Below are 25,185 nucleotides of genomic sequence, written 5' to 3'. Positions count from 1 at the left end.
GCAAGATGCACTTGAGATGCCACGTGCCACCAGATCACTCTCTTCAGCAAGGGAGCAAATAATAAATTCAGAAAGTGCATGCCAAGGAAGCAAAAATAGAGCAGAGGAAAGCTAGGTAGCAGGAAATCCCAGTTTTTACTGGCATCTACTCATAATCAGATAATTTAACGAATAACAAAACATAAATCCCTCTCTAGCCCAGCTCTACAAAGCTGAGTAAATGACTGCCATAAAAAAGGAGCTTTCTTCCATGCCCTTCATTTGTTCTCACAGCACAACATCTCATTTCAGTGTGTGCATCGATTCATTCTGCTCTGCCACATCACGGACAGAAGGCACAATTGTTTCTGCTATGATTCCAAAATCAACTGTCGGGAGAGGGCCTTTGGGAGAAGAGTGGTGAGCCAGACAGCAGGCTCTCTGGCAGCTCTGGACAGAGTTCAAGGAAAATTGTTGGCCTTGCCATCCTCCTGTAAGTTAACAGAAGATGTTGACTAACAGGAAAGAAACTTGGCCGTGGTGTAAACACAAAATTGTTTCTAGTTGCCTTTCAGATAGGTATTAAAGGTTATCTGATTATAGCTTGTTCTGTTTCTTGACTTGTCACATCTGCATTGCTCCCTTAGAAGACAATTATCGAGACAAAATGAATTATTCACTAGCTCTATAGAAAGGGCTTGGCTTTCTACCCCATCTGCAGGTTTTAAGCGTGTAAAAACTCTGCCAAAACTGGAAGCGTCTTGACCGATGTCTGTGGCACCAAGGATTTTCCTGGCTGGGCATGTCAATTAATTAATGATATCTCCCAGTAGCAGGGCAGACCTAGGGCTTGGGTTCAGCAGTCCTGAGCTCCTGTGGGATGTGCAGGTATCCAGCAGGTCTGAAAATGAGCCTAACTATTTCCTGCTACGATTTCTCTATTGCTTTGATATCACAAGGTAAAGTAATGGATACGCTAAAAATTAGGGAACAGATTCTGGAGATAAAGAGGCCAGTAAAACAGGGATAATACTTAACTGCTTCACGGGGGGGCACAAGGATTAATGAATTAATGTTTGCAAAGTGCTTTGAAGATGAAAAGTGCTAAGTCTGATTACATCTGGTGGGTGAAGCGGATAAGAATGAAGAAGAGGTTATCAATTCCTGTAACTACCAGCAACAAGGACTGGCTCAATGTCATAATAAATAACAATCTGAAGATGGTTTGCTCTCATGCTGTCCCCGGTGGTTTGCAGTCATGTAGTCCCTGGCAGAACATAGTTTTCCACAATAGATTCTGCAGTCTGTAAATAGCCACTTCTCGTTTATTCTGCTTAAAATTATTTATTTCTTCTACCTTATTTTGCTTTTCTTTCAGTTTAGTTGTGAGTCTTGGACGTGCTGGTCAGTGAAATACCTGTGGAATCTGCCAGCTGGACCATCAATTTATAGTACAGCTTGTGCTACCCTTCTAATCTCTTCAACGGACCGTGATTACTTCACTGGCTCTAACCTAAACACCCCCAATTTGCTAGACCCTAATTGCAGGTAATAGTGTTAAGTGAGTCTGGGCTGCCTTGCAGGCACCAATGAGGATCTCGAGCCTTGAGTGCTGAAAACCAGACCCTTCACCCAAACCAAGTCCACTGCAGGATGTATTAATTCTTTAAGAGAATATTTCTTGATCACCTTAAATCCCCAAATAATCCCTGCTCCCTTAAACTTGCTGTAATAAGTTTTGTGGAGTCTTTCCCTGCTGCTCTAAAGCAAAATGGTTTCAAAGTGTTATTTTCCTGGAAGGAATCCCCTCTGTGTTGCTGCTCCACTGGGTCTGCACTACACCAGTGAGCTGAGGTACATGCAGGTGTGATACCTTGTGTTTGGTGCTACCAGCAGGTGAGATTTGGCCCTTTCTCTGTCAGTTGGATGCTCTAAACATGAATATGCTGCTGCTGCAATGTGAATATTAAATGTGCAGTGCACAGAATAAAAGACACAAGCTCCAGTGGGCTCAGCCGTGTCCCTCCCATGTAGACGAACTGATATCGTGGCCTAGGTTTACAAAGACACTGGAAGTGGATTTATGCCATTTCTATATTGGCGCTGTCTGGAGGAAATCCTGTGTCCTGTGACGTTTTTCACTGCAGCCAAGGCCTCCCTCCTCTTCCCAGCATCTTCCCTGCCCCGTTCCCAGGGGTGGAAGCCCTGGCAGCCGCCCCAGCCCCTTCCCCATCTGGGGCTGTGTTCCAGGGGCACGGCAGATGGGCAGCCCGCTAACAAGCTGGCGAGGAGCGATCCTGCCGCTGTGACCTTGCACGAATTTTCTCCTTGGGAGCCTCCTGCATCCTTAACACCTGCTCGGTGGCCCTGGGTGAATGCTGCAGATCACCCATGGGTGCAGACACAGCAAGAGGCAGGAGGTTTTGGTCTGGAGGAGGAGGCTGAGGGGAGACCTTATCGCACTCTATAGATACCTTAAAGGAGGCTGTATTGAGGTGGGGTTTGTCTATTCTCCCACGTGCCGGGCGACAGGACAAGGGGGAACAGGCTAAAGTTGCACCAGGGGAGGTTTAGGTTGGATATTAGGAAAAACTTCTTTACCAAAAGGGTTGTTGGGCATTGGGATGGGCTGCCCAGGGAAGTGGTGGAGTCACCATCCCTGGAGGTCTTTAAAAGACGTTTAGATGTAGAGTTTAGTGATATGGTTTAGTGGAGGACTGGTTAGTGTTAGGTCAGAGGTTGGTGCTTGGGGACACGGTTTGGTGGTGCTTGGGGACATGGTTTGGTGGTGCTTGGGGACATGTTTCTGTGGTGCTTGGGGACATGTTTCGGTGGTGCTTGGGGACAGTGGGACCGGGTGAATTCCCCTCACGCCTCCCTCAGGAACCCCAACGGCTCCGCCTAAGGCGCTGGGGCAGCCTCGCCGCCTTCGTGCTGACCAACACCGCCACCTGCCGGGGGTAGGCGAAGGCAAGAAAATGGGGGCCAAACCGGGGGGCGAGGGGGCCGAGGAGCAGAGCGCCGAGACCCCAACTCAGCCGGGACAAGAATTTGGGGCCGTTTCTTCCTTTTCTCCCCCCCCCCCCCGGGCACAGCGCCCCCATCTTGTCCCCCTCCCGCCCAGTGCCCCGGCGCATCCCACTCCACCCCGCGCGGGGGGGGAGGGAGGCAGCGGGGTTGGCTCCCCCTAGCGGCGCGCTTGGTTCCTCCTCCCTCTCCCTCCCCCCCCCTTCCCCGGGGAGAGGAATGGGCTGGCCCGGAAGCGGCGGGCCCGGAAGCGTTCGGCTGAACCCGGAAGAGGCGGCGGCCGGGCGGCAGGGCGGAGGGCGGCGGGAGGGGGCCGGGCCTGGCGGCGGCAGCAGCGGGCGGAGGCGGAGCCCGGGTGTCCCCGTCCCGCTGGTGCGGCCGCCGCCGGGCAGCGGGGAGCTGGGGTCCAGGGGCTGCCGGGGCAGCGGGGGAGGCACGATGCTGCTCTTCGTCGAGGTGAGGCCGGGCCCGGCCGGGCCATGTGGCGGGGAAGGGCCGCGCACGTTGCTGAGGGGGGGGGGGGAGGATGGGGGCTGGAAGGAGGGGGAGGGGAGGGGACGGGGCTGACACAGCAAATCCGGGGAGGGGGGGAGGGGGGAAATAACGGGGGCTCGGGGCTCTGGAAGGTTCCTTCGGGGCCGCCGAGGCGCTGCGGTGACCTTCGGGGAGCCCCGGCCCCGCGGCCTGCCCTGAAGGTGAAGCGGCGGCGGGGAGCGGGGCCTGCGGGGAGCGCGGCGGGGCTGGGCCCGGCCTCCCTCACGGTTCCCTCACGGCCCCCTCACGGCCCCGCTCCCCTCACGGCCCCCCCGGGGCTCCCTCCTCGCTCTTTCCCCTTCCGAGGCCTTGAATCGCGGCCGCGGCCCCCCGTTAAATCCGTTAATTCCCTTCCCGGCCCTCGGAGAGCGACTGAGGGCGGCCGGGGGAGGGCTGCGGGGAGGCGGAGGGGCCCTGAGTGTTGCGGGGCTCGGTTCCAGGCTCGGTTCCCGGCTCGGCCGCTGCGTGCCCGGGCGCGGAGGTCACCCGGGGCGCTGCGGCCGCGAGGCGAGCACCGGGCCTGGTTTGGCAGCCGCTGCTCCCGGCGCTTCGCCGTCGCCTTCCCGGCGATCTGGGGAAGCAAAAAATCGGCCCCGGAGTCCGGAGGAGCGGCCCCGGTGTTCGCCGGCCCAACGGCGGCCGCTGCTGCTTGAAAGTTTTGCAGTAAGTCTCGTCCGAAAAGCGTGCGAAGCAAACAGCTGCTGCGGTGCTGGGGAAATAACCGAGGGGAGCTGAGCGATTGTGGACGGCGTGCTCGGGCCTGCCCTAGGGGTCTTTCCACACGAACGTGTTCTGCGCTCAGAGCGTTTAAATAAAAAGGTTTCGGAGCACTTTTTAAGCTCGTTGCATTATTTCTGCAACTGGAGTTGTGCAGAGGTGGCCTGAGCACAGCAAGCCGAGCCTTAACAATTTGGTTTCCTAGTATTTAAATGGAAGAGGAGCTCCTCGAGCTAATCCAAGCTGCAGCCCGGTGCCGGCAGCCAGGCTGAAGCTGAGCGTGGTGGAGAGGAGCTGAGGCTCTGAGCAGCAGGCCTGGGAGCAGCTTCTGAAGCAGCTCAGTGCAGTGGAGCAGTCGTGGAGGGGGCTTGGGCAGCTCAAAGGGAGCTGAAGCGAGCCAGGGGCCTGCGGAGCCAGGCAGTGTGTTTGGGTTTTGGTGAATCCTGTGAAAAACACAAACATGGCTTGTTTGAGTCGCTTTGTTTGCTCTCCTCCCTTCTCTGGCAACAGCATCGGGAGTTAACTTCTGTGATCTTCACTCAGGGAACGTCAATACTGTTTAATTTTGAGCTTCTGGGAACGATCGTGACTTCTTGAAGGTGCCTTTTCCCTGCCAGGACAGGGAACTTGAGCTCTTCGCCAGGTGTTAGGAAATGCTGTAGTCAAAGGCGCGAAACACCAGCGTTTATCTCCGCTTCTTTGGGGCTGCCTGAAAAATACCCTACAGAACAGGAGTGATCTAGAAGGCCCTGAGCTTTTGGGAGGGATTAGCTGTGACTGACTCGAGCCCTCAGCGTTATATTTGGGGCTTAACTGCTGTATGCACGTGCTGACTGGGAATTGATTTCTTCACAGCATGAAGGGCGGAATTCTGTCTGCCCTGAGAGTCTCGTAGCTCAGAAAACTTGCCGAGGGGAGGTAATGGTGCTGGTTTTTGTTGGTTTTTGTGCATTAATATCTGGGGTAGGTGCTGGTTTTTGCTCGCAGCCAGGGCAAGGGGACTGTTAGCATTTGATAACCAAGCTGCGGTAGGAGTTTTAGTGAAAAATATTACTGGTGGCAGCTGGCTGTGCCAGCTGGAGGTTTGGGTCAATTCGGTGCACGTTCCCACTCAGTAGGGCCATATCAGTAATTTATTGGGGAAAAACTGAAGTCTGTGTGTTTGGGACGGGCTAAACGCTGCCCGAGCTGTTGCCAGCGATGTGTTTTGGTGGGGAAGGCAGGGCTGGGAGGAGCAGCAAGCCTTGCTGGCACGGTTCACCCAGGCGCGAGCTACCCAGGTGAGCGTGGCTCTGTCTCCATACAGACCCTTTTCCCCAGGGATCCTCCTAGTTTTGGGGTGCTCGTACTGGCTGATGAGAAACCACGCTGCGTTCAGCAAAAGGAATTCTTTTTGTGACCGTTTGTGTGTGTTTTGGGAGTTACCTGGGACACTCAGAGTGCTGGACTGTTACGGGATACCCCGCAGCCAGATCAGAAGGAGTTCGGCGCGTTGCTTTTGCTTTGACACCATCAAGCTCTCCTCTTGGCTCGCTTCACAGCCTGGGTGAGCTTTGGGAAGGTGGCAGTAGCTGCAGCAGCACGTGTCTGTGTCCGCTGCAGGTGTGGGTTTCCCTACCTGTCGTGTCCCCTGGCCAGCACGAGGCTCCTCTCTGCCAGCCTCCCGTGGACTCACTGACTTATTTGTGTTTCCTCCGCTTATTTTCCCCTTCTGGCAAATGTTTAGATTCCCACACCACCCATTTTATTAAATTACTATATATATATATTTTTTTTTTCACTTAGATCCCCTTTTGGAGAGTCAGTTTGCTCTGGGAAGTTTGTCTCAAACTTTTAGATTTTGGTTGCAGGATGATTTGAGTTCACATTAATGCAAAGCTGTAAAAGAAAGGGAGTATTTTCCCTTTGGTTGGCTTATTTGAATCTGTGACACGTAACTCATGCAGTTACAATCAGGAAAATCATCTCTGCCACCTTGTCAAGATGAGGAAGAAGCTTTGATAGTCAATTTGGAGGAATTTCTGGAGGAGAATCTTTGATCCGCGTTGGCTGAAAGTAACCTAAACCGGAGCGAGGCTCAGCCGGGGAGGACAGCTTGGTCAGCTCGTGGATACCAGCGAGTGTTCCTAACCTTTGTATCCCTGTAAAGCTTTAACCTCGCCGTGAAAGTTCCCGATAGCAGCTGGGAGGATCATTCTGCAGCCAATCAAACAGCCTCGGCGTTTGCTAACCTCAGTCAAATACGCAAGAATTGGGGTTTTGGCCTTCTCTGCAGAAGAGCCCCTTGGCAGAGCAGAGTGGCGCCGCTCCTGGAGCGGAGCACGGTGGATTTCCAAAAAGCTTATGTAAATCAGGGACTTTTTATCTCCTCGGAGCCCACGGTGACTTGCTGTTAAGCTGCATGACATCAGGGCCGGGCCCTGCAGAATTGCATTAAGCATGATTAAATGTTTCTAGAACAAAGAGGAAGTAGCCCACGCTGTGTTTCAGGTGTGCATTTCAGGCGCTGTATTAATAGGTCCCTGCAGTTCTTTATCAGCCTGAGTCTTCCGCTTCTTGCAGCTCGTCACTTGAACCTGCGATCTCTGAAATTCCACGTTAACATGTGCGACTTTCAGTACTTGCTCAAGTGAGTAACGTCATCCTCTCTTTTCAGAAGCTTGGTTTTTAATTCTGATTCGTTTTGGGAGCGTAGTAATCTCCCCAGAATGTTTCAGTTTCACTTCGTTGTACTTAACCCTTCCAAATCCTTCCATCTCGAGTTCGGTACCAACCTGTAAGACACAAGACAGCGAGGCAAGGCTGATTTTTATGAAATAACGACTCGACCTGCTGGATTTGTCTTCTCCTCCTTTTCCTGTGATGAAAAGAAAATCCCAGGGAATGGGATCTGGTGGCTTTCTTAAGCAGGTGCCTGTGTGATGCAGCACTCGTGTGAGCAGGAGCAACCAGTGATAGTTTGTGGGTACAACATGTAACCGGGCTTTTCTGCTAACTTTTGGTTGGAGGGGAACTGCAGTGAGAAATCAGAAGGGAAACGTGCGTGTCCTTTCACACTGAACTGCTGCTGGTTCTTCTTTCTGTTTCCAGCTGTATTCTTCTGCTAGCATTCATGAAAGAGGGTGAAACCTCCGTCACGGTGTGGTTGAAATTCTTCGTACCTGGGAGATTTTGAGTGCTAAAAAAGGCCATGCAAATGGCGTCATCCGTGTTTTGCCCTCTGTCATGACTGTCTTGAACTTCTCTGGTGTTTGGAGGCTTTTTGTTGCTGGATTTGGGCTTGTCCTTGTAGCAAATAGCTTTGGAGCTAGGTGTGACCTTGGCAGAGAAATTATCTATAAAGCTGTTGCAACTGCTTCCTTATCCTTCTGCTTTAGGCTTGAGGCCTGCCAGCCCGCCACTCCTTGATTTCAGCCTCCAGCAGGCTGGACTCTGAAATACCAAACTTCCTTATTTATGAATTTTGAGATAGGAGCTGGAATTAGTGGCTCCTGCCTCGTGAATTCAAGCAAATGTGAATGGAGTGGGCTGTCCTCAGGGGTCTGAAGGAAGCTGCTGAGAAGAGATGGCGTTAGCTGCTTGGAGAGGGAGTCAGGAGTTGGTGGAAGGAGAATTCTTGCAAGAGCCTCGTTTTCTTCTCTGGGGGACAGGAGTTTGTTTTATCACAGCAGAGTGAAAGCCATTACAGCGCTTATTTTCTGCTCTGATGCTGGATTATTGACTCCTTACCCAAATGAGCTCCTGAGCAGCTCTCAGAAAGGGGCTCGGGAGGGTGAAATCTTTAGCTGTAGAGATAAGCGTTCACCTGGGCTTGCTGACAGACGAGTCCAGTGCTTTCTTGTGTGTTTCTCTTACTGTTTACCCTCTTAGTTGTGGTCCTTGTTGCCCAGTCAGACGGTCCTGTTCCCCCCCAGCAGGCTGTGATGGTGCATGTGTTTACCTTGGCACTTTGAAAGCATTTATCTCCTTGACTACAAGCTTAAGAAAGTTGGTAGCACATTTTTCCCCATCCCTGGAGGTGCTCAAGGCAAGGTTGGATGGGGCTGTGAGCAATCTGGTCTGCTGGGGGCATCCAAGCCTGTGGCAGGGGGTTTGGGTGGTCTTTAAGGATCCTTCCAACCGAAACCATTCCATGGCTCCTGTGTGCAAGGTGTGGGTGAAGTCATGGGGAAATCAGGGAACCCTTGTGTAATCTCACAAGGGCGCCTGCAGTAGCGTGGGCGATGCTTGGTTTGGGTAGTTGTCACTCATTAAATTTAGTAACTCATTGGTTTCTTCGCCTTGGAACGTACTGGGTTTTGTTGTTGGTTCGTTTTTAAGGTTCCTGTGTAGGAAGGGGTCTGGAGGAGGGGAAATTTCACTCCCTGGTGAAAGGGGGAGTGGTGGATTATGAGGGTCAAGTCTCAAAAGCTCATGAGTTACCAGAGCCCTTCCCAGTGAGCCTCTTCCTCTACTGATGGTGTCAGATGTCGCAGGTTGGAGGCAACACTTCTAATGGGGCAGAAATAAAATACGTGGAAAATATGAAGGAGTTCCCCACTTTGGTTAATGAAAAATTACAGAGGTGCTTAATAGCCAGTCAGGGACTTGAGGTGTGGATCTGTATCGGAAATCACTAAGTTCACCCGTGTCCTCTGGCTTTCCTCTCAGAGCATCTTTGGGTTGTTTTTTCCTAACAGAAGCATTCTGCTCTCTTCAGCAGGTAACATCGAAAGGTGCTGGCCTAAACCCGAACGCAAAAGTGTGGCAAGAAGTACCCCAAGGGAGCGGTGAGGCTGTGCCGCCAACAAATGGCGCGGAGCACTCGTGGCAAGACACAGCAGCTGCTCAGGGGACTCATCCCGAGGGTGAGCTGTCACGATACGTCCTCTGCTGTTAGTGCTGAGTTCAGCGAGGAAAAATGCTCTTGTCCTCAAGGGTCTTAGTGCTGATGTAGCAACAATCATGAAACAAATGTGAGAAAGCAGTAGAGAGGAAAAATAATTGTTTACAGATCAGAGGCTGGGCCACTCAGGTTTTGTTTAGGAGTTCAAGAAGGAATCCAGAGCTCTGCTTGGACAGAACGCTTTGGCAGGGGTACCAGTGTTTAAGGGGCCCGGTGATGACTATGTAACGCGCTAAGAGGGAACCTTGACCCAGTGAACGCGAAAGTAAGTTCTGAGGGCCACTCACAGACCTGCTAGATCACTAAGGTTTGCTGGAAACTGGTGTGCAGTAGTGCAAAGCACTTTTTCAAAGTTTTTAAGAACTTTCAATATATTAAACTCGAGGCAGAAAGCCTGTATTTTAAATCATCCCCACTTTTGGGGATCTTGCAGTTTCACGATCCTGTTATTTACTTAGCCCAGAGACCCAAGTGCAATCCAGATCTTTCTGAAAATAGAGAGGTAGGAGGCGCTATCCTCTACAAAGCGGACATTGAAGATCTAGACCTTTTGGGTACAGCATTGAGTATTTGTTTGATTGTTGGCACTTTCAAATAGAAGTAGGCTCAACCTTATAGTAGATCTGATGATGATGATACGTTCTTTTGGCAGGTAACATAGAGATTTCGGAGGATAGCTGCAAGCAATATGAAGTGATGTATTCCACGCCTTGTGAAGCTACAAGAAATGGCACAGGAGTTGATGAAGCGGCTGCAAATGGGATTGTCTTAGCAACTGAAGATCTTGGATACCAAATCTATGAAGTGTCCGGTGAGTATTCAAGTAAGAATCTGTAATCTTGTGATGTCTGCTGCACTTAGAAATTTGGAATGGAAGCTTAGACATTTTTGAGGAAATCCAAGTCAGCTATCACACTTGGCCACGCAGGTGAAGCCCACGGGGTCCAAATCATTTTGACAGGAATGATACAGTGTGGAATGTGTAGTATAGCTGTCTTTAGGCAAGTCTCAGATGACCTCTTCCTCTCCTTATTATCCAGAAGAATTCATACTTTTGTTGTACAATGAAATGCATTCTTTCATTGTATTCTTAATGTGAAACTAAGATCTGATGGTGAGTGTGATAAATTTCAGGTGAAGGCAGCTCTGCTGTGTCCACAGAAGACATTAGAGAATGCTTGAGAAAACAACTTGAATTCTGCTTCTCACGGTACAGTTAATGACCCCTTTGTGTGAACCCTTTATTAAAACAGTTAGTAAATATTTCCATTTTTTGGCTTGATACATGTTATCATAAAAACGTTAACTGTGAGTGAAAGGAGTTGCTCATGATATGAAACAAGATTTGCTGAAATCCTTCAGAAACCCTGTGGCATGTTTTAGTCCTGTCCACGTGTCCCTGTCATCTAATGAGAATCTGGCCTGTGTTACCAGAGATGTCTGCAGAAAGGATTTTAAGACAAAGTGACGTGCAGAACACTATAATTTTCTTCTTTTTTTTTTTTTAAATTATGTTTTCTGTTCATCTGCATGAAATTCTTCCAGGAGCGAAAATCTGAGTATGTTTTGGCTAGAGTGGCTGTGAATAGCATTAGTGAATATTTAAGCCTGTGGTTACCCTGTTGTTTTTAGGCTTCAGTAAGTAAAGTTTGGGATTTTTGTGAAGCAGATAATGTATGTCTTTTTAGTGAGAATCTTTCAAAGGACCTCTACTTGATGTCTCAAATGGACAGCGATCAGTTTGTTCCAATATGGACAATTGCTAACATGGAAGGTATTAAGAAGCTGACAACTGATATGGACCTTATTCTTGAAGTTTTGAGATGTAAGTTTGGTTGTTTGGTGTCTGTACTAGTAAAACAAAGAATCCATCCTTACTTTAAATAAAAAATGGGCTAGTCTCTTAGCTGGTTATGGCATATTTTTTGGGTAGATAGTGAAGAGAACCTAGCAAAGAATGTTTGTATAGAAGTGGCTGTTCCAGGCTCCTGAATTGTAGTTATGCTTTATACTAAACTTCTGAGTCTGTTCCAGTTAGAGACCACTCTAGGATACTGTTAGCAATGAAAGTGTTCTTTTTGGGGGGGAGTAAGCCTGCTCTTCTGTTCACTGTGAAACTTACTAATTACTGTAAGTAATTAAGTCTAGTATTGCTGAGAATTTACTTTGCTATGTACAGTGTTCAATATTAAACCAATTTGTATATTTTGATTTTAGCTTCTCCAATGGTACAAGTGGATGAGACAGGGGAGAAAGTAAGACCAAACCACAAACGATGTATCATCATCCTCCGTGAGATCCCTGAAACGACACCTATAGAGGTAAGAAACAAAAGGCTGTTGATATTTTTGGAAGGGATCTTCAGCAGTGCTTCAAACCTCAACAGAAAGTGTTGCTTAGAAGGTCAACTGTTATTTAATTAAACTCTGATACTTTTCTTTTAAACCACATAAGTATTTTTCTCTGCCTGGATGCACTATTGAGAAAGCCAAACAATAACAAAAAATAGTTGCTGCTGCCCCTCCCTATTATTTTCTAATACATAAAAATGCTTTTAAGAAAACCTCAATTGAAAATTGAGCTAGCTGGGCTTTTCTGGAATGAAGTTTGCACTGGTCTCTTTTTAGATCCAGAAATAAAATCAGTCCAGGGCATAGTGTGGAATTCAGGCTGAATTTTTGTCACAGCAATAACTTTACTTGAAGTCAGATGGTTGTTTTGGCAGCAAGGTATGTTATTAAAAACACACATTTCTCATTCATTGTGGCCCAATATGAGCTGAGCTCATTATGTTCGTAGAAGGGAGGATAATAAAATTCCTACTGATATTTGGCTAACGGAATGATTTTTGTTCTTTGTTTTTTAAAGTTGTAACACAGGGTATTTGTCTACTAGCATTTTTAATTAATTCTTTTAATGCAAATGCTGAACAGCTGATTTGCCCTGTATGTAAAATCTGGTTGATTGTTGCAAAGCTGTCAAGTTGCCTTGGTTTAGAAATACTCCTTAGAATCATTGTCTAGAAGCCTGTCTTGATCATCTGATTTTTTTTGTTACTTCTTTCATATGGAAGTATCACCAGTTCTACTCTTTTAACCAGCTGTGCCTGCTACATTTTATTTGGGGAGCTCAGCAGGCTGGGTTTGTATTACTTAGTTCATAAACTGGTAGAGGACATCGTGCTGTTCTGCATACCTGTTGAAGAGAATCAAAGAGCATTCCTGGTCAAGAGAAACTTGCTGCTGAGGAGCTGGAGTTCAAAGTTTTGTTGGCTTATTGTTCATCTTACAGCTTAGAGCTTGAGCTACATCCCCTTAACTGCCTGCCTTTTTCTCTTCCCTAGGAGGTTAAGGCTCTGTTTAAAAACGAAAACTGCCCCAAAGTAATAAGCTGTGAGTTTGCTCACAACAACAACTGGTACGTTACATTCCAGTCGGATACGGATGCCCAACAGGTAAGGCGGCCTTCGGCTCTTAATGACATCTCTATTTTGTTATTGGTACTTGCCTTGCTCAAGAGAAGCATGTGTGCTGCCTGTAGCTAAAAAGGCTTGTTTGTTTATTTACTGATTTCTTCACCACCCCCTTTGTTATTTTAAGAGGCTATTGGCAAATTCTAGTTAATGAGAAAAAAGCTGAGAAATTAGGGTTATAACTCCCATCTTCTTGCCTCTATACTCACCAGCTATAACTACTGTCTAGTATCCTGAATTTGAAGTTGTTAATTTAACAGGGCTAACAGGGAAGCATGTTGCTAGTATTTCACGTTAAATCATATGAAGTCCTTTAAGCAGTAGAGTTTTATAAAGATATTCTAATGTTAATCTTTTTTTTTGTGCAGGCATTTAAATACTTAAGGGAAGAAGTGAAAACCTTTCAGGGCAAGCCAATAATGGTAAGGCTGTTTCACATGAGATTTCAGAATAACATACTGTTTGTTGAAGTGATAGTGTGTGTTTATGGGAGTGGGGAGGTAAAGAATTAACTGTGGCTTAGATAGTTCGTAACACTTGCTCTGTAGGCTATTAACTGGAATGAGGTCAAGAGTAGCTTTGAAAAATTACCATTCAGTGACTGCTGGTTATTCGCAGTGCTGCTTCCCAGGAGGTGTGAAATATATTCTTGTTTCATCTTCCCTTCTCTGCTTGCCCAAGAATCTGGGTCTGCAGAGCTCAGGAGAGGGATTCTTGCCATCCTGAGTCTCTGGTTTGTTAGCTGCTCTACAAATAAGGCTGAAGCCAGCTGGTTGTACTGCGAGAGCAATTGTCAAAGTTGGAGTCTGGACAATTACTGCCATGGAAAGCTGTGTTATTTTAAACTTCAGAGATTCTCTAGCTAAAGTAGCATATGTATCCTTCCTTTTAGCACATTCTAAGAATGTAATCTGCATTGATTTTTACTAGTTCTTATTTGTAAGCAGTAACCAACCTACTTCCCCTTACATCCCTTCTGTTACAGTTTCAGTAGTAGGCAGTAAAGATTTCATGTTCTGCTTCTTCTTTTCTCCCTTCTAATGCCTGTGATGTGAATTGATATCTTACAGGCAAGGATAAAAGCCATCAACACGTTTTTTGCTAAGAATGGTTACCGGGTAGTAGATTCCAGTGTTTATACTCAGCCAGTTCAAACACAAGCACAGTTTGCCTCACCACTGTTTATGCAGCCTGTATATAGTCCTCAGCAGTACTCTATTTACAGCATTGTGCCTCAAACATGGTCTCCAAGTCCTGCACCTTACTTTGAAACACCACTGGTAAGTAACAGCTGCTACTTGCTGAAAACAAGGGGAGCTAGCCCAAAGCACCAGTAATAAATGGGATAACAAATCAGTGTGGGCTTCTCAGCTGCGGAGTGGACAGGTTTTCTAGTCAGATTCCTCAGTTTTATGATAAATTATGTCAGGGACATGATAAAACCTGTTAAATAGGCTGTAGGTCTCTCTGTTGGCTGGCTACTGTTGTCGAAGTTTGTTGTGCAATTCTATTAGCCAGTGGCTGGTGTTACCAGAGGAGCTTTGTAGCTCTGTCAGGAACCAGAGGACTGGCACTGAAGTAGATCTGCAGGCTGTTTATCTGGTGGGGTTTTCTCTTTAGTAATAAGATTAAAACATAGTAGGTAAAGTAGCCCAGCATAAAAGTACACACAGACTAGCTGAATAACTGCTGAAACTGATCTCGTGTATTTGCAAACGTTTTTCTCTTAAATTCAGCCATTGAAACTGTTCTGTCTGTTGCAGGCCCCCTTTCCTAACGGTGGATTTGTGAATGGCTTTAATACACCAGGATCATATAAAACAAATGCTGCTTCTCTGAGTATAGGTCGCCCATTCCATAGAAATCGGTAAGCTAGCTGTGTCAGTTGTGTGCTCTCTGAGATCCTGAAGTGTTCTTTGCACTTGTACAGTGCCTCATATTGATATGGTTAAATATTTTATTAAATATGTGTGACGTTCAACTTGATTTATACAATAAAATAAAAATAAAGGTGGCAGTTTAAGATCCTAAAATACCAGACGTACGTGCTGGTGAGAGCAGAGGTAATTCCTGCAAAAGTCTTGGAGGAATTTCTGCAGACAAATAAATAACTTCCTCTTAAGGTAATACTTCTAATTATGTTTGTTATACGCAGATTATAAACTCCTGCAGCACAAACATAAGCTTTTCCTGTTGTGTGATTAGTCGTGTAGAGAGCCATTCATTTTATGCAGCCGAGAGTTGCATGCCCTGTCTGCTTACGCTAAAACTGCTTGCTGCTGAGTCTGTTACTTGTAATTTATTTGCTTTATCCCCATCTTTCCTGACAACTGTAAGGACTCAGCTCAGATATAAACATTGGGGTGGAGGAAACAGCTTTGTATTTGCTGGAACAGTGCTCTGTAAATACAGTAGGGTAGTAATCTGTTTGTGTGGGTGGAAATTGTTTTATTTGCAAGCTCTTTTACTGTATTCAGCATAAGGGCTGGTAGCACAGGAATTGTTTTGTGTACTGTTTGAGAAATGGGTTGACAACTGCCAGTTCCATAAATGCTTTTGTGATGCAGTTAAGGTTTGTGGCAGCTGGCAGAAGATAAACTTGGAAACTTGGTCTGTGGTGACTCAGCGGTGTCTTAATACAGGCTCTGAGGCTGGTAGTATGACTACTTAGGAGAAGAGGCATCTGATTCTGTTACAGCTGTGCAGCTCCCAACTAAGATATTCTTAAAGTTTTTCTTTTTACTTAAACTGTGTCCAAACTTAAAACTGGTAGAACTCTTCACATGTATGGATCGATCCTGAATATGTACAAAAGTTGTACGTGCCTGAAGATTAATGTCTTGACATGCCCACACATTCACTGCCTTCCTGTAGATCACCGCTGTTTAAAGCTTTTCTTAAAACTCATCGGGTTATTTTAAGACTTTATTTTTTTAAGATTTCCATTTTTAAAACTTCAGTTATTGGGAAGTTACGGCTTCAGGGTCAAACACGTACAGGTTCTGCTGGTTTGTCTTGGTTGTCTTATCTTCCCTATTAATCTTGCTCAACTCTTGTGCTCATCCAAAGCTCTGCTTTTGCAGTAATAAACCTTCATGTTCTAGAAGCAGACAGGGATTATGCTTCAGCAGGACTCCTCTGCAGGCAGGGCACTGCCAAAATAACAGCGATGCACAGCCCTGAAGGTCTGGCCCAGTGATGATCAAGTATCGCGCTAAGAGAGAACAGGTCCAACAGTCGGTTGTCTGGGCAGCCTGCACTTCATGCTTTTCCTTCTTTTTGCTCTTTGACATCACTTTTCTCTTTCTCTCTGCTCTTTTTTTTTCCTTCTTATCTTTCTTTGTCTTTTCTGCTTTGCTCTTCTGCCCAGATAAGATTGTGGCCTTCTCAGTGACGGGTAAGATTATGAGATCTGAGGGCTGAACAAAGACCTGAGAACCCTTTCAATTTTAAGAGTGAGCTGAACAAAATGGGAGAATTTAGTTGGTTTACCTCCTCTTTCCTGTGCTTGTTGCTGGTAGAAAACTTGCCCTTATTGGGGCTTAGAAACTGGTTCTTACTGCAGTTTAAAGGTGCCAAGTATAAATTAATCTTTGTTCAGTGTGTCGTCTCTGGAACTGCAGAAGAGTTCATTCAGAGACGCTCGTTCAGCTGCTGCTTTTAGGTTTCTGCCCTGGTTCATTAAGCTTCATTTGTTTTGTCATACAGACAGTCACTAGTTAAATATTGGATTTTTGTCCGTAGCAAAACATTTGTTTAAGCTGGTTATATTTATTTTGCCCTGATTTGTTGCAACATCCTTGTGGGAAAGGAAGGCTGGGTTTTGTGACAAAACCTACAGTGCTACTGTTGATAATTTTATGTCCAGCCATCTAAAAGCTAGTTTAAATTGTCTTTGGCAAAGGAGATGGATTTGAACACTCAGAATTGGGATATTAGAAGATGGGTTTTGTTCTGCTTTCTGGTAGGTCGGAGTTTTTCTGGGTAATTCTCTGCATAGGACCGTGAGCTTTAACGAGTAGTAACACTGAGCATGCACAGTTCAAAGGGAATACAGCTTTGATGCTGAATAGTCAATAACTGGGTAAAAGGTTTGAGTTAGCATAAACTGCAAAGTCAGTCCTGTGGGTGTTTGGTAACAAGGCAGTGGGGCTAAAATCCTTTCAAGCCCTTGGGGATGTGGGCTTGCAGTTACCCTATCCTTATCTGCCCTGTCTTCTTCACCCTGTTTCAGCCATTGACTGCTCCCAGCTTCTTGTTTCAGTTCATTTTTTTGCTTGTTGTGAAGTAAGTTTTGTTCCTCAGGCTTGGCTTTGTTCTCCAGCTCACTTTCCAGAGCCCTGTGCCCATGCTGCAGGTCCAGGTTTGGGTTATTCTGGCTCTTGTGCTTCCCCTTGTTCTGTGGCCTTTGGTCTCTGTCAGGCAGTGATCTCTGTGTTTTCTTGTACTGGCAGTGCTTGACAGGAAGGGAGGTTGCGAGAGAACTAGAATGAAAGGCGTAGATGAAGGTAAGGAAGAACACATTCTGTTCTTCCTTAAGTGTTAGGAAAGTTCAGGAACCAAGACTTGTCTGGTGAAGTTCCAGTATGTGCTAACCTCTCCTTTCTTGTCAGCTACAAACTGTAGTTGGTGGTAGTTTTGCCTCTTGTTCTTTAAACTCTGGACTGCAGAGCCTCTTGTCCGTGTGTCCTGCAGTGTGAAGCCTCACTTCCGATCATCAAACAGCTCCGAACATGCCGTGGAGGGTCCAGCTGCTGCCAGTACCGTGTCAATGGGGGACGGACCACTGAACAGAACCAACTCCAGGAATTTTGTTATGGAGCGCCATAACAGCACGTTAACTGGGCACCAAGACCAAGGCTATTCCCAGAAGGATTCTCCTACCGCGCAGATAGAGCAGAATGGAGATTATGGCATTGGCAGGGGCAGGTAAAGATCTCTGTTTGCTTATCTGCTGTGACCCAACGATGCGGTTGGGACACGGTGGTGGAGGCCGAAATGACTTTGAACCAAGGATCATCAACCATTAGCACAGTATATATTGCTGTAAACAGTCACCGGGGAAAAGTGACATCTAAATACACGGAGCATGATAAATACTGAACTGTGAGCATGAATGTTTCCTGCTTGGCTGCGTGCCTGTTAGTTCTGACAAATATCTTAAAGAAGATAGTAAGGTGTCATTATTTCAGAATAACTGATTAGTCTCCTGTATAAAAACAGTTGATGAATTAAAGTCAGGATTTTTCTTGGTGTAAATAATAATCAAATCCTCAGTTTAGGAGTTTGATGCTCCTAAATGCTCTAAGATCAACTGTCTTTAATCTTTTGTCTCTTAATTCAGATTTAAGACGCTTAAAAACTAAGAGACCAAGGTAGAGAAGTGAGAAATGAGGTGGATAAGTTTATTTTTATGAAGTTACAGAATATTATTCTATAATATTGCAGTCTAATTGTCACTGTGCTTGTTGAGATACAATGCTTAGGGTACCTCCTCTGTGGGGAGAGAAAAGAGCAATTGTTTCTCGTGTTGGCTGTGTTCCAGCCGTACAAGAGCTTTGACCTCCTGAAGATGGAGAACAGCCTGGCACTGTGTCTTGAGAAACATCAGTAGGCTGCTGTGAATCCCACTGCCACAGGGTCCCTTTTATGCAGCTGTGTGCTTGAGCTAGATGAATGCTCTTAATGACTTGGTTTTGCCTTTACAGGAGGAACATTTTCAGAGGTCGAAGAAGACGGGAAGATGACCGGATCTCGGTAAGTTCCACTTCCTTATTGCAAGGAGTTTTGTGAAGTGCAGTGCATTGGCTTTGCATTTATTGAAGGAATGGCATAGTCCTTAAATTTTTGATGGTGTGGGCATACAGTGTTTCTAGAAAACTCACCAACGCTTGCTTTCAGTACTATCAGTGCTACATCATGTCTTTGTTAACATTTTCTTTCTCTAGAGACCTCAGCCTTCAGCAGAAACAAAGACTCCAACACCAAAGTTTGACTTGCTAGCATCAAATTTCCCACCTTTGCCTGGCAGCACAGCAAAAATACCAGGAGAGCCTGTGCTGGAGAGCAGGATGTCTGACATTGTTAAAGGAATCTGCAAAGAAAAGGTACCTGCTCTTCTCTGGCATGCAAACAAAAGTATGGATATGCTGTGTCTCCCTTCTCCCCTGCTGAAAGAATTGTTTGGGTTAAATTATTCTGATGTACAGCTTTAAGTTTGTACATTAAGTGCATTTTCTGCCTTTCTGTTTTTGGATTTCCTTGGCTTCCTGAAGCATCTCTAGTTAACTACTGTAAACTCAGTACTGTTTTGGCATGAAGCAGGCGAATGAAGACTGTTGGCTGTTGAAGTTTAGAGCCGGTGCTCCAGAAGTAGAATTCCTATAATTGACAGCCTTTGGAAATATCCCACTTTTCTTGTACTGTCATGAAGAGCAATTTAAGTGCGTCTGCTATTTTTTTTTCCATATTTTGCAACTTATTTTTTCTGTACAGGAAAGCAAAGAGTTGTTGTCTAGCTGTCCGACTCCTGCTCAGGAAGAACAGACGCACAGCACTATCCAACAGCCCGTGACAAGTGCGAGTTCATCAGGTCAGAGTGAAGCTGTGGTGTTAAGGTATGCTGTTTATTTAAACTGAGTATTAAAACTTGAGTGTTCTGACTTAAGACTGTAGCTGGAGTCCTGCAAGGTGGCAGCGATGTCTGTCCTTCCTTCTTTATTTGTGGTAGGTAGCTTCTCTAGATGCCACTAGATAAAAATAACAAATCGTGGCAATAGAAGCTGAACCTTTCTGTTCTGCAAAAACTGCAGTTGTGGCTTCAGAGATGGAAGAGATCTCCTCAAACATTGATTTCTGTGTTAATAGTCTTAAATGTTAACTTGTTCTTGACTTAACAGCACAGTTCAGCCAGACAGCAAACCGGAAGAAGTGTCTGTTCAGAAAGATGTTACGAGCCACACTTCTCCATCCGTGTCTGTCTGTCCTGTCAGTGCTCCAAAGCCACCAAGGACAAATACCACTTCACCTTCTACTAATGCAAGTGCAGCTCCTGCTGTGTTGATGCAGGTAAGGTCCAGAGCAGGGGCTGAGTGGACAACTTGGGGAGTTTTCACTCAGGCATGCAGATGTAGCACCTGGGAGCTCTTTTGTGCAGTTGGCCGCAGCTGGGGCTTAATCACTCCCCGTATGTGGTCTTGGAATAGTGTGGAAGACCTCAGTGTGGGTATTCTGGTATGTAAACCTTGCTTTTCTCCCTTGGTCCCAAAGGAGCCACGCAAGCTAAGTTATGCTGAAGTCTGCCAGAAGCCCCCAAAGGAACCTCCTCCAGTTCCTGTTCAGCCTCTTAGGGAACTTCGCACCAACATAGTTCCCCCTGCCAAAAATGAAGAAAATGGTACACCTGAGAAGGCTTTGGAGAAGCCTCACGACAAGGTCGAAGGTCGAATGAAGGATTATTCGGGGTTCCGAGGCAACGGGCCTCCCCGGGGAGCTGCTGGGAAAATCAGGGAACAGAGGCGCCAATTTGGACGCAGATCATCGCCTCAGGGAGCACCGCGACGTATCGGCAAGGAGCAGTATGTGCCACCTCGGTCACCAAAGTAACGCTGTCCAGCCAATTTCTCTCTATTTAATTTGAGCTGTGGACTAATAAGCAGCAAAGGAGACTGTGAGAAAGAAGTATTCGTGAAGGGGAATACTGAACTGGAGTGTGGCTTGTATGGAGAAGTTGTGGAGGGTCCCAAAATTCATCTCTGAAAGTGATTTCACAAATGCTGGAGGATTCCAATCAATATAAATATAGAGATTATAATTTTTGTATTTTTGTTTTTAATTTGCAGAGGGTTTCCTGCTTGAAATCAGTTTTGGGGTTGTGAAACTAGCATTTTGACAAAGTGAGAGAATATGAATTGACAAATTAACATGTCCCTCGGTGTAGGAGGAAAAGGATAAGAGATTATTATTTTTGAAAAATGAGCGTTTCTGTAAAATTAGAAGTTTTTTTTAACCTATTTAACACTTGGCTTGTAGGATGATGCGTCTGCCATAATGGCCTTGCATTGCAGAGCACATCTGCAGCTGAGGTGCTTGGTCAGCGTGTGAGTTGAATGAGTGCAGCCAGATACTGTTGTCATCACTTAGTCACTGATGATAAAAAACTGAATGTACTACTGTAGTAAACTTTGTGTTTCCAGCTTGGAGTATAGTCTCTTGACCTTACTAGTAATTCATTCAGCAAGCTTTTTAAACTATATTTTTTACAGGAGACTGGATTGTAGATCAGAGCACATGGACAGCAAAACTTGTCTTGTATCCGCACTTGGAAGGAGGCAGAAGGGAGCATGTCAGAGTTATTCATTTGCCATTTTCCTCGCCTCCTTTTGAGGGCAACTTTATAGGGTTTTTGTTTGTTCGTTTGTTTTCTTGCTTGTTACTTTCTCTAATCTCTAACACAGGCTTTTGTGGTATCTTGGTATGTTTTCCAGAGGCAGGCCCAGTGTAGGATTGATGGACAGCTACAGAGTACACGATGTTAGCTTGACAGGTGAAGAGCCTGGGATTCCAGCTGCAGACATGGAATTCTCTTGTGGGGATGGGGGCTCTGGGCACAGAGCCCTGTGCACCCCACCAGGCTTAAACTGAGGTCTGGTTTTGAATAGTTGTTCCTGACCTATCTTTGTGTTCTGGAGTAGGGTATTGGATGCTGTATGTTAGAAATCAGGGTTTGTGTACTGGGAGCTCATTGTTTACAGCTGATACAGTAACAACTGACTTCCTTTTAACTGTTCAAAATGGAACTAAAGGTAAAGAGTTAAACAAAAACCCTCGTGTTCAGAGAAGCTACTTGAAAGGTAGCATCTTGCCTAGCTTTATGCTGACTAAATTTGCAACACTATTGTGTAGTAAGTGGTTAAGTTTAAAGGTGATTACCATAATGACTGAAATAGGAAAATTCAGTGCATTAATCTGCCAAAATCAGCATGCCAGGGTTCAAAGTTCTGTATAAAGTGTTAGGGAAAAGTAGCTTCCAGCAGTAAGAATCACACCTTTTTTTTCCTTTTCTGTTTTTTTTAGTGAATAGCAAGTGTACAAATTTAAAGTCGTAAGTTGTGAACACTGGAAAACTCAATTGTGATATATACCGTAAACATCTTAGTAATATATGCTAGTGTTGCCATTAGAATGAATGTAAGTGGCAGTTAAAATAACTGTGAAAATTTTCATTTTCTGATTTCTTAGCCAGATAACCCTTGGCGACTTCTTACTCAGTAGGCATTCTCTATCAACTGCTTTGAGAACACTCATATCTATTTTTATAAATATATATATAAAGCCAGAGTTGTCATTTCTCTAACTTATTATTCAGCTTGGCAATTGCTTTGATTTGATTCATAACACAATATAATGTATTTATGCAGTTAACTGTTCATTTCTAGGCATGTTATATATATATATACATATATTAAAAAAAAAAAGCAAAAAACAACCAAAATCATTACTCACTTTTAGACTACCTGTACTAGGTTTGGAAGGTTTTTTTTAATTTAGTAAAAATAAAAAAAAAAAAAAAAAAGTTGATCACATCTACAGTTTAGGGATGCTTACAGAACCCTTCTCCGTTTATTTCAATAATGCTACATTTGTTGGAATGATAGAGAAGTTTTAAGTGTTTTGAGATGTTAAAGTTCTGAAATGCAGTGAATTTCAGAGTTAATTTTTAATCAGTTTAAAGGCTATAAACAATTACTGCAGTCAAACTGGAAAAAAAAAAATGATAGTCACAGATGTTTAGATAGATGTGCACTGTCGTTGCGAAGTCAAATATGTTTTGGGATGCTAACAGCTGCCTTCAGCTGGTTGCTGTTTGCAAGGAAGTTCCTTGGGAAGAGGCTTTTGCAGATGTTGATCTCTGGCCTCCGTGGAAAAGGTGGCATGCTAACTGTGACCCGTGTAGGCGTCCGCTTTCAGTGCAGTGCATATGATAACCTTGTAGTGCTGAAAGATAGAATTATTTTTTTTTAACAATTGTGAAATGTAACTTGTTTCGTTTTCCTACATGTGGAAAAGGATTAACTGCAGTTCAGTCTTTCTTGAACGGTAATTGGAAAAACTTGACCGTGGAAAGGATGCTTTGTATGACCTGGGTGTGCATTTTCCAGCAGCAGAATATGGCTTTTGTACAGTGTATGCAAATAAGTCTGTAAACCTGTTGGCTTTTTCCAGCATATTCAAACTTTTATCAAATTAGGGCACTCATAATTATTTATTTAATACCTGTGTGCAAGGATTTAACATTAGCATTCCCCTCCTTCCCCCCCCCCCCCCCTTTGCAACTTACTGTTTTTTTAATTTGTAATTCTTTGTGTGTCGGGGGGAATAACCAAGTAAATATGAAGGCTGTGAAAACCATAGTTCTGTGTGCAAGTTCTCCTGCAGTACTCGTATTGCATGGCAAACATTTAACTTGGGCTAGCTGCTAAATTCTCATCCCTGTAACGTACTGGGGCAAGCTGTTGTGTCTCTCCCCATGAAGTTTGCCTGTTCTGACTGGGGAAAACAGGGAGAAAAAGATCACTTGGGAGCCAGATTGACTGCTGGGGGCAGCTCGTTGGTTTCACTTGGGTTGTATCACATCAGCAGCAGAGTTGAAACTGCCCCTTGTTCAACAACAGTGTTCAGAGCGCACTTGAAATGATAAATAACAGTTCTCAGTGGTTCCTTCTTGGTAGCTTACCACATGATGTAAACACACATTTTCCTACTCTGCTGATATTAAATACCAGAAGGTGCAAATCACATGTAAGTTTCAATTTCATGAACTGTTGTGACTTGTTTTCAGAATTGTTGATTTTTTGTTAGCTACAGAAGTATACTTCCCCAGTTAAGTTCTTTTCCAAATTATTGTGCATGGAGAAGATTGGGCCACTCTCTTGTATTTCTGCTGGGGAGTGAAAAGAGGAGTAATTATCTGCATGTGATAGTAAAATTAAAAGTGCAAAATTTCTTTTAATTTCTAAAATTAAGTTAGTTTTATAGTATCTTACATTCCTGCTTTGTTTTTTTTTTTTTTTTAAAAAAAAAAAAAGTTAGCTTGGCACAGTATGATGGTGCAGTTTTAGCAGTAGGTTTTAAAAAAAAAAAATGTAACCCACTCTATTAACCAGAAGAGAAAGATGATACTGTGGCAGATCAGTAGCAAATAAGTGACTTAATCAATGCTTTACTGTAGTTAAATAGCTATGGCCTTACTACTTTGTCAATATCAGCTTAATTGTCTTGAAAATGTCCGATATTTTTACTGTTACCCAAGTGAATGGTCACCTGGGGTAAAATATCTGGTATGTACAGATGATATTTTAAATTTGTAAAATGCGCCGTATTACAGACAATGCAACAGAAATGCACTTCGGGGGGAAATTGCTTCTGATAAGTTTTTTTGTAAATCCTTGATTACTACAGATATGCAATAGAATTTTTGTTTCTAATTTTGATATTTCCTTCTGAAACATAAGATTGTTGCCATTAATCTGAATGATTTATCATGCTCTTCTTTGTGTGTATATATTACATATAGTCTGAGCTTCCTTTAGGATGGTACATAATTTTGGTTTGGTGTAGTATTTTAGTTGGCTCTTCTCTTAAGTGCCTTTAGCATAGGCACTTCAAGAGGCTTATTGAGTCTGTTTTTAATGTACAGTTGGGAGGACTTGAAATGGAGTTAAAGCAACTTATTTCTGAAAAAAAATCCATCTGCAAACTAACCTGTAACAACTTTAAAATTTTATATTTAAGAACCAGAGGTTTATTTTTATGGAGCTTCAGTTATGGATACAGTTTCCAGAAATGCAACTTCAAATATAAACAGACTGTGCATAAATGGTTTTTGTTCTAATTTTTATAGAATACAAAATATTCAGATAATATATTGAGCTCACGTTACTACAGATATCTTGTTCCTCCCCGATGAATCCAGCTTCCCCTTGGCATTTATTATCTCTCTTCAAAGTGGTAGGGCTTCAGTGAAAGGAGAAAAAAGCAACCTATCTGGCTTCTATACTTTGTCTGTTCTGGTATATATTCCTGTTGTCAAACCTGTCCAAAACGAAATTTGTGTAAAGTAGGTTCATGCTTTAAATGTTAAAATGATAATACATGTATTTGTATTTGTTTTTGACATTGCCAAGGTGCTATGGGAAATTGAAATAACAGTTAGAAAAATAAAGCTGATTTAAAAAAAAATAAAAAAAAAAACACCCAAAAAAAAAAAAACACAAAACAAAAACACCAAAACCCCAAGCTCTTGCTGGCCTGTGTGATGTTGTGATGCTGAACGGGTTCTTTTACTTAAGTTCCTCAACTATTCCTCAAAACCCTGCTCCTCACCCTCACCTTTACTTTATGCCCCCCATAAGGGACGAAGGTCGGGCCTTGGGCCAGGCTTCCCCTCACCCTGAGTCGCGTTTTCCCTCCCCTTGACCCCCTTTCCCCTTTCTGTACCCTAAACCCCATCTTTCTGAGGTAAATTTTCCTCCTAACCCCCCAAAAGCGCCGCGTGGAGCCGGCAGCGCCC

The 25,185-nt window shown here is 44.6% G+C and overlaps 1 protein-coding gene across 1 annotated transcript; it reads left to right on the top strand.

Annotated features, from left to right (window-relative positions):
• The first annotated feature begins 3,429 nt into the window (after positions 1-3,429).
• LARP4 (La ribonucleoprotein 4) lies at positions 3,430-24,854 on the top strand. The gene is given in 18 exon segments (XM_032204719.1): positions 3,430-3,462; positions 8,960-9,104; positions 9,795-9,953; positions 10,277-10,352; positions 10,831-10,967; positions 11,360-11,463; positions 12,486-12,596; positions 12,983-13,036; positions 13,685-13,894; positions 14,378-14,481; positions 17,310-17,543; positions 18,323-18,371; positions 18,563-18,721; positions 19,110-19,231; positions 19,514-19,682; positions 19,884-20,112; positions 20,115-20,224; positions 20,226-24,854. Coding segments are annotated over 18 exon segments (2,337 nt in total). The 5' UTR covers positions 3,430-3,444; the 3' UTR covers positions 20,373-24,854.
• The last annotated feature ends 331 nt before the right edge of the window (positions 24,855-25,185 follow it).

The sequence above is a fragment of the Aythya fuligula genome, chromosome 29, assembly GCF_009819795.1.
Source record: "Aythya fuligula isolate bAytFul2 chromosome 29, bAytFul2.pri, whole genome shotgun sequence".
NCBI classification, from domain to species: domain Eukaryota; kingdom Metazoa; phylum Chordata; class Aves; order Anseriformes; family Anatidae; genus Aythya; species Aythya fuligula.
Note: the sequence above shows the minus strand (reverse complement) of the source record. Positions and strands in the feature narration are given on the sequence as shown.